A 17,100-nucleotide genomic window follows, 5' to 3' on the forward strand; every position below is an offset into this window, starting at 1 on the left:
GTTATCCAGAAGATCTAGCTAAGATAATTGATAAAGATGGCTACACTAAAACAACAGATTTTCAAGAAGAGTCAAATCGATGCAGCAAACTTCATTGTTGTCTTATTTTAAGAAATTGCCACAGCCACCCCAACCTTCAGCAACCACCACCCTTATCAGTCAGCAGCCATCAACATCGAGGCAAGACCCTCCACCAGCAAAAAGATTACGACTCACTGAAGGCCCAGATGATGGTTAGCATTTTTTAGCAATAGAGTATTTTTTAATTAAGGTATGTACATTGTTTTTTTAGACATAATGCTATTGCACACTTAGACTACAGTATAGTGTAAACATAATTTTTATATGCACTAGGAAACCAAAAAATTCATGTGACTCGCTTTATTGCGATATTCGCTTTATTGTGGTGGTCTGGAACTGAACCCGCAATATCTCCGAGGTATGCCTGTACTCTGAATTAAAGACAACCTTCACTAATTAGACTCTATACACTGAAAGATTTATAAACATTATATTTTGCATGTACAGAATCTACTTAGTCTTAAAATTAGTCTATCCACCACTGCAGCAGGAAAAGCAGCAGCAGGTAGCGGGGGATTTAAGTGGCCTGACCCATACCCCTTCCCCCAATGTCTGACCTCCCCCTTCACCCCCAGCCTGTGCCCCTCTCCCCACCGTTTTCTCCACCCCCAGCACAGCTGCAGCCCTACTCCAGGCCAAGGAACAGAGCACATGGCTGCTCCAGCCTCAATTCAGCCACACAGTGGGGCAGGCTGCAGCTCCAATCCTGGGGGCTTAAGTCAGAGCTGGAGCTGCAACAGCCACCTTCTAATTTAATTCCCGTGGCAGACTCCATTTCCTAGCAGTCCCTGCCTGCGTTGCTGCAGCCAGTTTCTGTGAAGACCCCAGCAACAGTGGCCTATGACAGCGTGGTGCTACGGTTTCCACGGAGGTTGGCTTCAGCAGTTGTCAGGGCACATGGCTGGGCAGGGGGCTACTCCACGGCCAGGATCCTGCAGTGGTGACAGTATGCTCCGGAGCCGGGGCAGAGCCATGATCTGCTACCTGCACACCGTTTCCCAGGGTGCCAGCCTCCATGCAAATCCTGGTCCCATACTGTCACAGCCCCGCCACTGCTGGGTTCGCCATGAAAACTGGCTGCAGCAACACAGGCATGGTTTGTTAGGAAGTGGAGTCCACCACAGGCCCAATCCAGCCCATGGACCAGACTTTGACTACCCCTGGTCTAGAAGAAAAACAGCTGAAGTGAAATCATAATTCAAACAAACATGTAAAGAACATTTACCTAACTGATACTATCATCATTTGTAAGGAGATTAATTCACAAAGAGCACAGAACATGGACACTGCATAGTGTTCTAAGAGGCAATGTATATAAATTATAGTAAGCACTGCTAATGATCTTCTTATTCTTATAATATAAATATTAGGTTTAAACATATGTTCCAGAAGTTCAGCATGTTACAGTTGTGCTAAATCAAGAATCAGTTTTACTCAACATTTATATGACATTTTTCATATGCTCTGATCTGCTTCTCTCTGAAAACAGGGATTGGAGCCTTTGGTTTGAATTGTAATGGGTGCTTCTTTTGACTGACTGCAAATTTAGTCTGCCAGGTCCTACAGTGAGTTTCTCAGCTACTCAAAGCCAAATCTTTACTTATATAGTTCTTTTTTTAAAACCTATTTAGCATACAGAAAAGAATTTTTAAAAAAAAAAAAAAAAAAAAACCAATAAATCTGAATCGGTCACTATTTTAATTAACCCTATTAATTAAATTATCAATATTTAAACACTGAACTAGGTTATCCTTCAAAAATGCAGTACCCAAGTCCCCATAGTTATAGTACATTGGATTAATATTCAGTGTACCTGAGGAAGTCACACCCATTTGAGGAATAAGCTGCTCTTCCCTGCAGTTCTCACGACCTGGAACTAATCTCTGGTATCTTGCTGGATGAGGGTTGCCATCAACATCAACCAAAAAGGGGGGGGGCATGAGATGTGGCGCCTGTTGTGTCTGTTCATCTAAGACGAAGTTGTTGGCATCACGGATAAGAGGCCGATAATCACTGTGAAAGAACATCTGATCTGCTATCTGTAACAAAGCCAATTTATGTTTTATTACAAACAGTTAAAAAGATGAAAAACAGAACTATTCAAAACAAGAATGTCAGCAGAAAGCATTCAATTTAAGTAAGATCTGTAAAAAAAAAAATTAAAGTGATTATAAAAGTAAAGTAACTTTTACTCCCTTATGGGGAAAGAGCTAACAGTCTAATATTTTTCCAAATCTAATGCTTACAGTTTTTTTCCTACATACATTAGGGAGGGGAAAAAAGAATTATTTTAAAAGCTATAGTGATTTGCCAGAAAACAGGAGTAAACTGTTCAAGCTAGTTTTAAAATCATGATGCACTGTATTTCTGACAACTACAGCTATATTACTGCATTTTAGGAGCTACTTGGTTGGAGGAAAATAAGCAGAAAATTATTTACACCAATTTAATCATCATATTTTGTCAAAAGAAGTTTTAATACAACTAATCTGTTTCTATTATATGTTGTATACTTGAAAAAGTCCGTCTTTAAAAGAAAATGAAAACTGATCTAAATAGTGTCAGGTTTACAATGTCAATCCAGTATTGCTGGTAGCCTACACAAGTATCAGAAAACATCTATGATGCATAGGAATAACTAGTAAAAATACAATACATATATATTAGGTATCTGTCCTCCTAAGAATTTTGTGGGCAGGTGATGCCATAAATATAATGTACCATGATCTCACTAATCTAAACAATAGTTAGAATTCTAGTTTTCTTATTTATAACAGGACTAATCCAGAACCAGTCTGGTCATGTTTGAAAGACAGGGTGAAATCAAGAAATGGTTCCATCCACAAAATACCAACTCTAACCACATTAAAAGTGCTACACATTTCACTGTTTCCCTTCTAAGTAGTATTTAAACTCCCTCTTTTGTTTGAAACGGGATGGAATTTCAGTTTTAGGATAACATGATAGACAGACCACAGCTGAAACGGGAAGTAGAGAGCATCAGTGAGCTATATAGAAAATGTCAGTGTGGTAAAAATGCTCGTAGCAGTACAGAACAAAGAACTAAGTTATACCTTTCTTCTTGGGGTGGTATTTTTAATGAAACTTTGAAGTTAAAGTATTTGTTTGAACACATTTTTTGAACTCATAACATGGGCATTTTTTGCACAATACCTTGTCATATTTGCTACTGGAGCCAAAGCCAAAAATCAAAAGGTGACCATGAGAGTCTGTACATGCAAAATGTTGACCATCAGGAGAGCACTTGCAGTCAAAAACTGCACCATGTCCTTGCCCTTCAATCTGAAATACAGCAACAGACAAAATTAATTTTTACCAAAAAATGGGGGATAGCTAAATTATAATCCTTAAAATTATGATGCTGATCTGCATGTAAAATATCCAAAGACAATATATGCTCTTAGATGGAAGTTACTTCTAGTACACTGTTTACTTTTTAGCCATTCACTTTTCAGTGAATTGCATAGCAATGCTCGTTCATGAAAGATGCCAGATTGATAGCAACTGACAGACTTTATCCACAAAATAGGCATAGTACAGGAAGTGACAGTAAAACTTTCCCCTTTGATGTCCTGCTGTTAAACCTAAACAAAGAGCTGGGTCCAGTTCAGGGTTTCAGTCACCACACCCATTCAGTCTACCTTTCTACTAAATTTGCCAAGAAGCACCACAGCAATACATGCTTTACAATACTTGCCCACTAAAAATGCACTGAAATTACCAGCCCACATATACAGATTAGCTTTGTGCTTCTACACTTCCAACTCATTTTTTGTGGGAGGGAGGGAGAGGTTGAGGGAGATTTAGATTGGTGTGGTCTTAACTCCAGTTTTTACAGAACTGCAAATATTTTAAAAAAGTAATTTTTACCTGATACTCATTTTCTGTTTTCCAGTTCCATTAAGCCAGAACAAATGGTTTTTTGTTTTTCCCTGCAACCTGTCAATCAAGCAGAGGTGACCAATCACCACTCTGAATTTTTATGCCTTCAGCACCTCTTCAAATAGCCCCTTCCTATTCTCCCCAGGCATGAATTTTTGCATTGTCTTTGAAGAGACAAAACTTCTTTCCTAACTATGGCAGGGTTATAAAAACTGATAGAAACAACATAATTAAATCCACACACATAATACTGTTCATTCTATAGTACCTTCTCACTGAGGCTTATCAGTACCATTTTTAAAAGTCACTGAATTAAACCTCGCAAATTCTCATGAGCTAGGTACTATTATCTCCGTATTACAGCCTAAAAGGTCAAGTATTTTGCCCAAGGTCATGCATGTATTAGTGGCAGAACCTTCTGTCTCTTCCCAGTCATTTTAATCATTTGATAGTATTCTCACACAGAGGGCTCTCATCAAAATGAAGTGGGGTTTTGGATTAATTACTAAAAATGGAACACAAAACAGTTCTCTCCAATGTAGGTTCTGTTTTGCTAAAAGAGTCCTTCTAGAAAGTTACCTTAACATCACATTAACTAAAAAAAATAGAATCGAATTTAGACTTAGTGTATGTGTAGATGTGAAGTAAATCAGCTTTATTATTTGATTTGTTTGTTTTTTTTTAAAAGCAGCTCACCTTTTTGCTCAATAAGGAAGTTATGGCTCTAGTAGGGCAGGCCCTTTACTTCTGGGAAGGAATTAAGCCTTGCAGATTCATACTAAAGCCCTATTTAGCCATCACGAAAAAAAGTAATATAGACTTTAGTTCCCACAACAGCCCCCAAGAAAATAAAAACACACTACCAAGCTTCCTAATGATAGCATCTTCACTAATTCAATTTCAGGATGCTGCTCAAGCTTAAGACATTTTTAAAGACAAAGACATTTTAATAAGACAAAAGGCAAGAACTAGAAAGAATGGATGTATTGGTTATCATGAAATGCTAAGTTTTAGAATAAGGTTTTTGCCTCTCTTAGGAGAGATGCCTTGAATGAACCAGTCTCAAGAAAAAAAATATAAAAACCCTGATCCTTTCTTATAAATACCAGAATGCAGCTTCTCTAGCTATTAGTACTATATAAATACTTTGATTTCAGAAGTTGCCAAAATCTTTCTAGTTCAAAATTGTTTTGGGATGGTAGGAGGTTCTACTAGGTGTGGCAGGCAACCGATTTTGTTACCTAATTCTTCAAATTTAAAGAGTTGATGCTATTTTAGACTTGATTTTGGCAATTAGTGTGAACATCAGAGGAGCTGGATGTAGAAAATAAACTGGGATTTAGTGATCCAATGTAAATTGAATGAAAGGATAAATACAGGTCCTTAACTTAGAATGTTATGTTTAAAGAACGAACACTTTGTAAAACCAAGAGAACTCAGTGACGTGGACTAGACTGAAGTTTAAGAACCTGAATATAGCATAGCAAGTAAGGGGAACACGTGCATATAAGATCTTCAGCCTTAAATGAATGAATAAAATCACCTAAAAAATGATTTAGAGAGTCCATAAGAAATGGAAGAAAATAATACATCAGACCTAGAGTGATGTGCCCTAGAGGTCAAAAAGCATTGGGATATAGCAAGAATTGCCAAAACTCAAGCTGAATTAGGACTTCGCAAAGAAACAAAGTAGCAAAAGGTTCTTTATTTGCATAAATGAAGAGACAAAAAGAAAAAGGAGTGCATTAGCTATGCAGTGACAATGGGATAGAGATTAGAGAGAATGCAGGCACAGCTCAAAAACAAAAAAGCAGTTTTCAATAAAGAGAATTAGTTAGAACATGGAAGAAGAGGCAGGACAGCTAGTGGGAGATGAAAAATTAAATGAAGCATAACTCAAGAGTGCTTAATGATTTCAAGTTAGGGAGCCAAATAATCTCCACTCCAAAATTCTGAAAGAATTAAAACACATGAAGTTGTAGATCTTGATGAATCAATTAAAAATATCTGCTTGAAACTGCTGGAGGAGGGGACTGTAGTATTTATTTTTTAAGAATGGGAAGAAAAATGATTTGGGTAATTACAGGCCCATTAGTATACAAGAATTTAGAACAAATTTTGAAGGACAATGTGTAATCAAAAGAGTTTACTCAAAAGGCTGATCACACCAAACTAACTTTTTTTTTTTTTTTTTTTTAATAAGAAAACTGCTTTGTAGATAAAGCAAGTGTAGCAAGATCTAATTATCTAGACTTCAGTGAAGCATTTGATCCAGTAGTACAGGATAATTTATTAATTCACATAAAGATAATCATTAATAAGAGAACTGTAAGAGATTAAGAAACAAGCTAAAGGAAGTATGACAAAAAAAAGATGTAGGGCTGCTACTAGTGTTGTAACTAACAAAACATCCCCATAGATGTGTCTTGGGACCAATCTTATTTTTTCCCATTTATAACCTTGATACAAGAAATAAGAACTTATTAATGAAATGTTTAAGAAACAGAAATGGAAATAATCATAAATAAAAAGGAAATTTGAAGCATTATACTAAAAGAACTGGATGACCTTAAGAGTTGGAGTTGCAAAATCAGAATAAGATTATGCACATGACCACGCACATTAGTAATAATACTAGTTTTTTCTTTAAACCGGGAGCTCCTTAGTTAGAAGCAGCGGAGGAAATAAAAGACCAAGGTACGCTACTAGGACACAGGATTACTACGTGATAGAGCCATGAAAAAAGGCAAACGCAATCCAAGAAAGTATGGGGAGAGATATTTTTGGTTAAGTATGACTGACACTGGTTGGAGGCACTGGTGAGAACTTATCTGGAATACTGCATACAAATGTGTGTCCAAAATTAAAGAATGATTAATTTTAGAACAGATGCAAAAAAGGGCTACAAGGATGAAGAATACAATGGATGGCCTATCTTATGAAAAGAGATTAAGAGAACTTGTTTTATTAAATGAAGCTTAATTAACAAAATGAACACTAACAAGGGATATAGTTGCTGTCCATAAATACTAGTGACAGAAAGGAATATTCAAGTTAAATGACAATACAGGAACAAAACCAAGATGTGAATGAATCAGATTTGAATACTTTTCAATAAAAATAGTAAGATTTCTCTCCTTTTCAGAAGAGTAAGCTTTTTGGCACAACGTTCTAGTAGGAGGAATAGGGACAAAAATCCTAACTATTTTTAAGATGGAGCTTGATCAGTTTAGGGAAAGGAGATAGGATAGGACTGTTTGCAAAGACATGAAACTGGATTCAACAGCACAAAAAAACTTTGCCAGTCCATGTTCTTATTTGCCTTGAAGGAGTTTCTAGGATAGTCTTTGACAACAATTTATTCAATATGTTTTGTTTATAGCCTGAATGTTAGCTATACATTTAAAAAACAGTCAGATAACATATCTACAGAATGATATATATTGGTAGGTGTTCTATCAAGATTTTCAAACACCAATCCTTTTAGATGTGGTACATCCTCTCAGGCATTTCATCAAGGGTAAATTCTAGAAAATGAGCATTAGCTTTTTCTTGAGCTAAAAGAGTATTAAGAGGGCTTCCATTAGGAATCTCAGTTCTCACGGTTCCTAGTCTATTTATAAAGACTAAATGAATGTGTCTGTGCTTGCCCATGATATGATATCAAGAAAGAGTATCACAAAACTTTAAGAACAGAAATAAAAGTAGAACCACCTTGTTTTTTTAATAGATTACTGAAAAACAGAAAGTTTATTTTAAGATCTTTATCTTAAATTACTTTACATCTCAAATATGTTCCCAGACCATGAAACCTGCATCAATGTCAAAATAGTCCAGTGTGATCCCAGAAAAAAAAATACAGCTTACTGATCTACAATGAAATTGACAAATAGGAGGGAAGAAAACCTCGGTTCTAAATCCCCAATACTAAAACAGTGTTCAAATGAATAATACAGTGTTCAAATGAACAGCTGATTTGCTCCCCTCTCTCTCCAGTCTGGCCCATAAGAGCAACTGACTATACAAAAAAAATTGGCTCTGATCTCCAGCAATCATATCTCCAAAAGGGAATCCAGTCCCCATATATGATAATGGCTGATGAGTTGCACATGGGCTCAGAATGCTCTCCTCAGAGTTGATCAGAGCTTGCTAAGAGAAAAAGTTCCACATGGACAAATTAGTATTCCCAATAAACAAAAAGGTACCTTTCAATTGGAGTGATGATGCTATGAAGAGCACCTGCAAACTTTATCAGATTACACTGAAAAGTATCTGAGTCTAGCATTAAAGGTCTGGGAACTAGGTTGATGAGATCAGTAAAAAATGACTTTCTGCAAGCTAGAAAAAAGCATTGTGTCTAAATTATGTCACCTGCTATATTTTAATTATAATAAATGGACTTCTGGCTATGGATAAAACAGAACAACACTATAATAAGGGGATAAAACACAGCACTGCGCAGGGATGCATCTGAGCTCTTCATCTCGTTCTCTGTTCTCTTACATGGTGATGCAACAGTGTCCACTTGCAACCAAGGATTTAAAAAAAAAAGACTAAAGACTATAACCAGACTCCCTGAAGAAACAGGAGTGTGCAAAAATTCCAAACTGCAAATGACAGCCTCTGCTTGATTGACAACTTGCAGGAATAAACCCGTATGCTCTGAATCAGTGGATGATGGAACACTGACAACATTGATTCCTCAAAATAAGGGTTATACAGTTCTGAAATGCTTAAATCATCATTTTATGTATTTTCCTTAGAATTGAAGTTCAGCCTTAAGAATACAAATAAGCATCACCAGATCTAGTAGAACCATCTTTGCTAAACATCGTGCTCCACATAAAGGAGGCTAAAGTCATTTTCTAATCTTAGCTTGAAATACAGCAGTTCAAAAGAGAACAAGGAAAGAACCGATTCACCCAGAAGTCCTCATTCTGCAACTGCATGTGTGCTGGCAAAATCCAGCTCATGTGGGACCCCCATTCATTTCAATGGAGTTCTGCACAGTCAAAGGATTCCACCTTTGTAATTTCAGTTGCAGGATCAGGACCCAAGTCTGCATATATAACAACTATGAAATGTTTTCTGAAATGGAAATCTCACAGATATCAGGAAACCTACATTCACAAATTTAAATTTTTCCATCTGATCTTTGGATTTGGTAACAACCTTTTGTGTGTATATATGGTATTGTCAGTTACTGTTTTTTTATTATGGTCTTGGACTGCATCACTGAAAACTTTAACTAACTTCAAAGTTGAGAATATATAAATTAATTTGCTCACTCTAATTAAATCCTCAATCATACATGTAGTGCGGTTCAGAGATCCCATGTGAATATAAATATTTAAAAACAGTGAGGAAAAGAAGATGAGAAGAATGATACAAACTAGAAACAAAAAAGCCACCATACATCCTATGGAAAAAAAATGACTGAATTAACAATGCATAGTACACCAATTACACCAACTTATTTAGGAATGCAATACTTTCAAGAATTAGGTCCCGAACTTAGAGAGTTAATTTCAGAGCTCATTTCTGAAAAATCATGTCTGCATTTTTGGACTTCTTAGTGTTAACTCAATACTTTTCCCACAAATTAGATTAACTTGTATTAGCTTTCTTATAAAGATTAGATGAATTCAGCTCGAGTGTGCCTCTTATTTTTTTATTCATATTCTCTTATAACTAGTATAAAAGCAAAACTGAAGGGAAAAAAGATGGATTTATTATGCTCACCAAATTTTCTGAAAGGTGATGTGATAAGTACTTCTCACCCCATATAACTATCAAATATATATTTGACAGTCAAATGCTTGGTTAATATAGACTAGCCAAATTCCCTGATGGGCACAGCTCTGAGAAGTCCAGGTTGTTTTCTTACTTCATTAAAATTCAAAACAATGATAGTATTTGCCAGTAATGCTGAAGAACGTAAAACAGTATTTGTGACAGGTTTAGAACAGTGTGTTTTTGTAGAGCAGGTTATATCATATGCACTTCCTCTAGTAAGTGCCAATAAAATTCTCACTTAATTTAAATGACATGCTACAAAATATAAATGTTTATTCCATTTGGGCTTTTTTGTTATTTTACTCTATCTCCAAAAACTTCTAACAATTTGAATCTGCCAAAATTGTATTCTGTAAAAGCAAACTAAGAACCAAAACAATATTTCTCTCATTTCTACACCACATTCATATAAAAGTGTAAGCCTAATTTTTTGCAGGCCAAGAAAGTAAGAAGATGGACAAAAAAAAATTAATTATGTACAACAAAGTTTCATTTTCTAGATTGACAAATAGGTTATTTTTTTAATATATTCTATAAATTAAACATTCTAAAAAAATGCAGCACCTGCAAATTGGTAGGCAACAAAGTCTTTTTACGAGCTGTTATATGACATCACTTAAACTCTTCTCTATACTGACATTCTTCCACTACCGTTACCTGAACTTTGAGGAGGCATATCTATACTATGATGGAAGCATGCCCTGGCTACAAAAGGGCCAAGCACACCAGGCTGGCCCAGGCTCACTCATGGTGATTTAAAACCTGAAGTAAGGCAGTTAAAACCACCCCAGGGTCCTCCCTAGTGACCAAAATCTCAGGCATGTCAGAAAACAAGGTCTTAAGAGAAACTGCAGCGGGATGCCCCAGAACACAGAATACAGCAGTCCCATCCAGGATCTTTGAGAAACCTTGTATATTCAAACTATATGCGTTACAGAAGAAATGCAGGCTTAGCAACCTTTTCTATGTTTTCAAACAAAGGGATGTCTGACAGAAGTAAGTTGTTTCAGCCTCTTCTTACATGGCATTTAAAAAATACCCAGATATATGATAAAACAACTTAATAAAATGTGTGACCTACTAATTTTATCTAGTTGAAATAGCAGTCATTACAATTTTACTTTAAAAAGGGACATTATGAAGTAATTTTGAAATATTACAATCTTTCCTGAAAAAAACCTGATGACTTGGAGGGAAAAAGGCCGAATAGAAAGATATTTGTCTTAAATGCACTTACACAAAGGTATCATCACATCTTTGAATATCTTATGTTTTAGTATGCAATAAGGATAGGCAACTTGGTGATTTTCAGTTAGCTGAGTTCAGGAAAATCATCTCTGATAGATCCATACTTAAATTTTATGTTTAAGGTAAACAAATATAATCATTTCATCCAAATTCTTGGAAAGAAGAGGCAGTCTACTTTAACCTTTATGCTAAACTTGGAAAGACAATAAAAAGGGTAAAATATTCAATGCTGTGAAAAACAACAAATAACCTTCATTAATGTTGAAATGTATAACATAATTTTAGTACAGAAAAATTCTCTATTAACATTTTTACATTCTTGTGAAACTAAATACCTATCAGAAGAGTTTACCACCTCTGCAGCATTTTCCTAGTTGTAGTGTTTATAAAGCCACAGTATCAAGTAGCACCACTCTTAAACCCTCCTAGTAGACATTTATTTTTCTAAAACCAGCAAATTCAATAATAGCTAAAATTCAAAGATTTTTGGAAAGCTTCTCAAAACTAAGAGTGTAAGATTATCTTTTTCCCTCTTCACAAAATAGCAACACACTGATAAAAGTAGTAAGTTATGTAACTTTCAAAATAAAGTGCAGTCTCTCATCCTGCAACAGAAAACAAACTAGAGAAGTAAATGAGCTTCACAACATGAAGTGGTCCACACCTCCATGAATCTACTTACAAGATGAGGCCCTGTAACATGAAAGTAAGGGGATGGAAACCTTAATTTTTTCAAAGTGATTTCAGTCCCATCACACATTTTGCATCTTCTACTCCTGCTCTGGTTAAATGAATTTCAACATTTTGCATTTTGTTTTTATGCTATTAAACCTACACTCACTCACTCTTTCCCTCTCTCCTGATAGTCTTCTTAGGCATACTGAATCTTAAACAATGACATTTGCCTTATGAAAGAAAACTTGTATTTTTTTCTAAACATACATTAAAAGGAAAATGTGTGTGCAATATAGCTACTTAAGTGCTACTATTAGAAACATACACACAAACTTCTGACAGAATTGGTAACCTTAATATGTTTCATCAATATGATTGTGTGCATTTTTGTTCCACTTCATCTGCAAGTGTCACTATAGTGGAATTTCCTGTGAGATCTTATGAAAGATTTATGGCAGGTTTCAACCTATCGATCTAGACAAACTCCTTTGAGGTAAATACAAAATAGTAAAAAACTAAACAAAGCAAAAGAAAAGAATAAGAAAACCCCTAAACCATCTCTGTCTCTCTCTGCCTTTGCTTGCTATACCATTCAGCTTTTGTATTTCATCATCTGAAGCTAGCTGAATTGTTCTGATAAGGACAAGTGCATTCACTGTGGGAAAGTATATGAACACTGGACACAATGTTTACTCTGAACTACAAGTCAGAGAAAATGCTCCACAGTTTCTTAGATTTACTAGTATGATGCCTCCTCCGGAGCACTTCTAGCATGAAAGAATGGAGCAGGGTTCTTGTATGCAGTAGGGGTCTGAATGAACATTTGACTGATTCAGTCAGACCACCCAGGTCTCTGGAAAAAGACCTAGAACATCAGAAGACAGAACAGTTATCCTAAAGTGGATCTTGAAGATCACAGTCACTATGGATCCGACTGTAGGTAGGCATGATGCCCATGAGCACAAGATCAGAGTCATCTGACAGTGTCCATCAGTACTGTGCACGTGGTCTGTGACTGCTCCTGCACAAAAGGCAATGGTTTCACTCCGTTCTCTTGCAAGTCAAAGCTAAATGCTGCTTATGACTTCAAAAAACAGAGAGAACGCAAGTTGTGCAATTCACACCGGTGTCTCAAAGAACCAGTTACTATAGATTAAGTAACTGTTCTTTAAGCTTCAGTCTGGATTCCATAGGTTAAAGGCAAAAAGAAAATCAACTTTGAAGGGCTGGAAACAGGAACATCTGATGTTTCAGACAGAGAAAAAAGTAACATTTTCCCATATTTGTCTTCCGAGATGGTTACCATGCCAAAGGCCTAATGTCTGAAAATCCTGGAAAAACTCATTAAAGAATCTATGTGCGATACACTTGTTGAGGGTACGATTCTAATGACAGCCAGCATGGCTTTTGTCATGGGTAGGTCTTGTCTTACCAATCTCATCTCTTTCTATAAAGAGGTCTCTTGCCACCTGGACACCAGAGAGAAGGTCAACATTATATACCTAGACTTCCAAAAGGCTTTTGATCTAGTATCCCATTATATCCTTGTGGAAAAATTGGAAGATTGTGGGCTTCACTGCTCAACAGTTCAGTGGGTGGAAAACCGACCGCATGGTAGGACCCAGAGAGTTCTCATCTGTCATCCTGGCAAGAAGGGGTCAGTGGTGTCCCTCAGGTGCACATGGCTTGGACATGTGTTTTTCAACGTCTTTATCAATGATTTGGATGTGGGTGCGAGAAGTTCACTGGCCAAGTTTGCAGACAACACCAAGTTATGGGGAACCATGGTCATGCAGATACAGGCAGACCTGGACAGGTGGAAAAACTTGAGAGGGTCCACAGAAGAGGCACCCACCCGTATGATCAGGGACTTGCAAGACGAGCCATATGAGGAGAGGCTGAGGGACTTGGGTCTCTTCAGCCCACAGAAGAGAAGACTGAGAGGGGACTTGGTAGCAGCTTACCGGTACATCAGGGGAGTACAAGAACTTGGTGAACAGCTGCTCACCAGGGCACCCCTGGGGAAGACCAGGAGCAACGGATACAAACCTCTAGAAAGCCGCTTCGGGCTCAACTCCAGGAAAAACGCCTGAACGATCAGGGTGTCCAGACTGTGGAATAAACTCCCTCTAGTGGCGATGCAGTCACCTACCCTGGAAATCTTCAAAAGGAGACTGGACAGTTACCTTGCTGGGGTCACTTGACCCCAGTTGTCTTTTTCTGCCTAGTGCAGGGGGACGGGACCCAATGATCTACAAGGTCCCTCCCAGCACCTAATAATCTATTAATCTAAGTACTGGTTTGGGAAGACTACTAGTAGATTAACCTATTCATTTAGGTGAAGCTGCAGAGCAATAATGTGATAAAGGGGGTTTGAAGAGGTCTGACAATATGTGCTTCAAGTTCATCAAACCTTTATGCTGAAGTGCAGCAATAGTGGGCAATGACCATAATGGAGGCTCCAGGAAAACCAGATTAAGATCCCAAGTCAGACTCAGTTCTTTAAGGGGAGGGTAAGTATGCAACACACCCTTGAGAAATGTTGATACTAGGGTATGAAAATTCAGAGCTTGATACAGAGTTAATTATAAGAGCATTCTAACAACTAAGAGCCAGCACACACTGTTGGCACTTGAAGAGTTAGATGCAGTCAAGAACCTTTGGTACTGGGACCTTATCTGAGTCCTGGTATTTGACTGTCCATAAAGCAGAAGTTTCCTTTTAGATGTGTGGCCTTCCTCCTCAAAAAGTTTCTGCTCCATGAGATTTATCAAAACTTTTCAAGAACAGCATCTATCAGTACTCTTTGATGAACCAACATGAGTGTAGTGACTGCTTCTCACTGCAAAGCATTTAAACTTAATCAGACATCAAGACCAGGCAGACAGAGATACAGCAAAAGCTCTGTAATGCGGCACCCACGGGGAATGGGGGGTACCAGATAACCAAATATGCTGGTTACCCAAGAGGCCCAAACAGGCATCTTTGCCTGTTTGGGCTGCCGCCCCTCCCACTGTACCACCACTCCTCCCTGGTGTCAGTCAGTATGCTGGGTGACAGGAGGGGGTCCCCATGCAGGATGCTTTCCCCTGGGTCGTGGGGCTTCAGCGAAACTGGAAGTGCCACAGTGGGCACCTCCTGTTTCACTTTTGCCCCATCAACCAGCATGCCAGTTAATGGAGCATGCCGGTTTCTAAGGTGCCGGATAACGCGGCTTTTACTGTAGAAGGAACCTGAATACACACAGGCAAGACATTCAACAGCCAGAAATGTTTCAGTCAGTATGAAGATAGGACAAGGTCACGCTGATATTCAACCTTGAAGATAATCTGTGCAGCACTGGGGGGAAAAGAGGCAAATTGAGGGCTGGGGGGCAGGGGGAAGAGGGGAAGGGAAGGAACTTGGGCACCACTTTAGCAACAAGGCATGCAGGCCAGATCCAACAATCTAAGTCCAAAATTACAAACCAAAGCATCCACACTCAGTAGTCACTCTTAGGGTTTGGGAACTAAACCTCACTGGATACTTTCCTATTTGTTCTGTAGGTTGTCCAAATACTTGCAGATTTGCTTTTGTGCATGTACAGAATTATTGTAGCCTGATCATCACAGAGTCCAGAAAAATCAGGAGCAGTGCCCATTTCAGAAAGACACAAACAGGATCAGAGCCTTCACAAAAAGCAACTATGATTGCTTTAGGACAGTGGTGATCAACCTTTTTGCCCGGCGGGCCAGATGGGCAGTGCCCAGGCTGCTGGATCCACCTCGTAGTCCAGATCCAATGCCAAGTGGCCACAGCATGGCTCCATCCAGCCACGCAAAAGAAGGCAGGGTCCCAACCCAACCTGGCTCCTTGGGGGAAGGAAGGAGGGAGCGTGGCCCAGCCCCACAGGCAGAGGGAGGGCAGGCAGGTCACAGCCCCAACCAAGTCCCACAGGGGGACAGTCATGGTCCAACCCCAACCCAGCCCCGCAGGGGAGAGAGGTTTGATGTGGCCCCACAAGGGGAAGGAAGGGATTTGAACCAACCCCAACTCAGGGAGCAGGGAAGGGCAACACAACAGTTGTTCCAGGTTGTGCGCTCAGGCTATTATATAAACATATGGGCTCCACCAGTAGTTGCTGCTCCTCTTTCATCATTACAAAAACAGCTATCCTTACCTCAGAAGACAAGTCCATATGCATGGATATACCTGAAATCCACACGACACATTTAGTATGGATGGATACAGCTTATCCCGGAATAAGGTTTCTAAATTCCGGCAAGCTCTCCATGCAGAATGTAGGTTTTGTGGTGAGTTTCTTGTTTTTAACTGAACTTTTTAAAAGACATGTAATTTTCCCTATGCACTGTACAGAAGAACCTAAGTGCCTAATTCTGAGTTTTGGATTTCTGTCAGAGTGTGGCATTTAATTTGTAACATAATTATGCCCTTTATTTGATGTAAGGTCCTGGTAAAGGAAACTGGGCTCCAGCCTCTTTTGCAAGAAGTTTACGAACTTAGTACTCTCCTCTGTAGGAAACATTTTGGTAGCTTCTCATTGGTTAAATATTGATTCTGTGATTGATACATGTAGCAACCACTTGTGAGGGCTACTCCATGCCTAGTCTACTTAAAGAGCCTGTCACACTGTTAGTAGCTCCTGGAAAATGCAGGCACAGTGAGGTCGCATCATGGTAATAAATCCCAGTTCGCAGCTGCATGACCTTCTGGAAGAGATGACCAAGCACATTGTTACTCCTTTACTTAGTGCCCTGTGGAATCCAATAAAGAGCTAGAATGTTCATAGGTCAGCCAGATGATCCTAAATATTAATACACTCATATGTGGTTTCAAAACATCCTGGGACCACTTCTTTGCCTCTGAAAATAGTTCAGGCAGGTACCTTAACCTGTTCCTGGTGTATTTATGGATTACATTCATGGACAGGGAGGACACATTTTCTGGATCCAGCCACTAAGTAAGTTCTTAAGCACTGGAAGTACTATTATGTTCTCTTCTGAGAGAAGCCATACCATATACAGATATATGCTCTTCTCAGAGTGATTTAACCTTGACTATTCCCAATTTATTTGTCTCCTGGACTGTCCATTTTTACTGGCAGAAAGAGCATGAATATCTGCATACACGTGGTTTCTCAGTGACCCTCCCAAGAAAAAAATGAATGTCTGTATGAGGCCAAAGTAACTTCATACCCTCAATAATGAAGTAACATGTTTTAGTCTATTCCTCCAGCAATGCCTTATGCTTGGAGCCATGATACTTTTGCACATCACCACCTACAGACTTGACTGCTGTGCTGGACTAGCCTAGTGTCACCTAAAAGGTCCATCAATAGCTGCCAGCCAGTCTGCTGCAATTACTTCTCTGAGGTCATATGTTGTCTTGTAGGAACTT

At 38.5% G+C, this 17,100-nt stretch overlaps 1 protein-coding gene across 1 annotated transcript in view; it reads right to left on the minus strand.

Moving 5' to 3' along the window:
• Nucleotides 1-17,100, minus strand: part of PHIP (pleckstrin homology domain interacting protein) — a 159,986-nt gene that overhangs the window by 68,643 nt on the left and 74,243 nt on the right. The window contains exons 14-15 of the mRNA XM_019537662.1: nt 3,256-3,384; nt 1,895-2,120 (exon numbers count right to left, since the gene is read on the minus strand). Coding sequence (XP_019393207.1) covers nt 1,895-2,120; nt 3,256-3,384 — 355 coding nt within the window. The remainder of the gene's footprint in view (nt 1-1,894; nt 2,121-3,255; nt 3,385-17,100) is intronic.

Source organism: Crocodylus porosus, unplaced genomic scaffold, assembly GCF_001723895.1.
Source record: "Crocodylus porosus isolate Cpor-Errol unplaced genomic scaffold, CroPor_comp1, whole genome shotgun sequence".
NCBI classification, from domain to species: Eukaryota; Metazoa; Chordata; order Crocodylia; family Crocodylidae; genus Crocodylus; species Crocodylus porosus.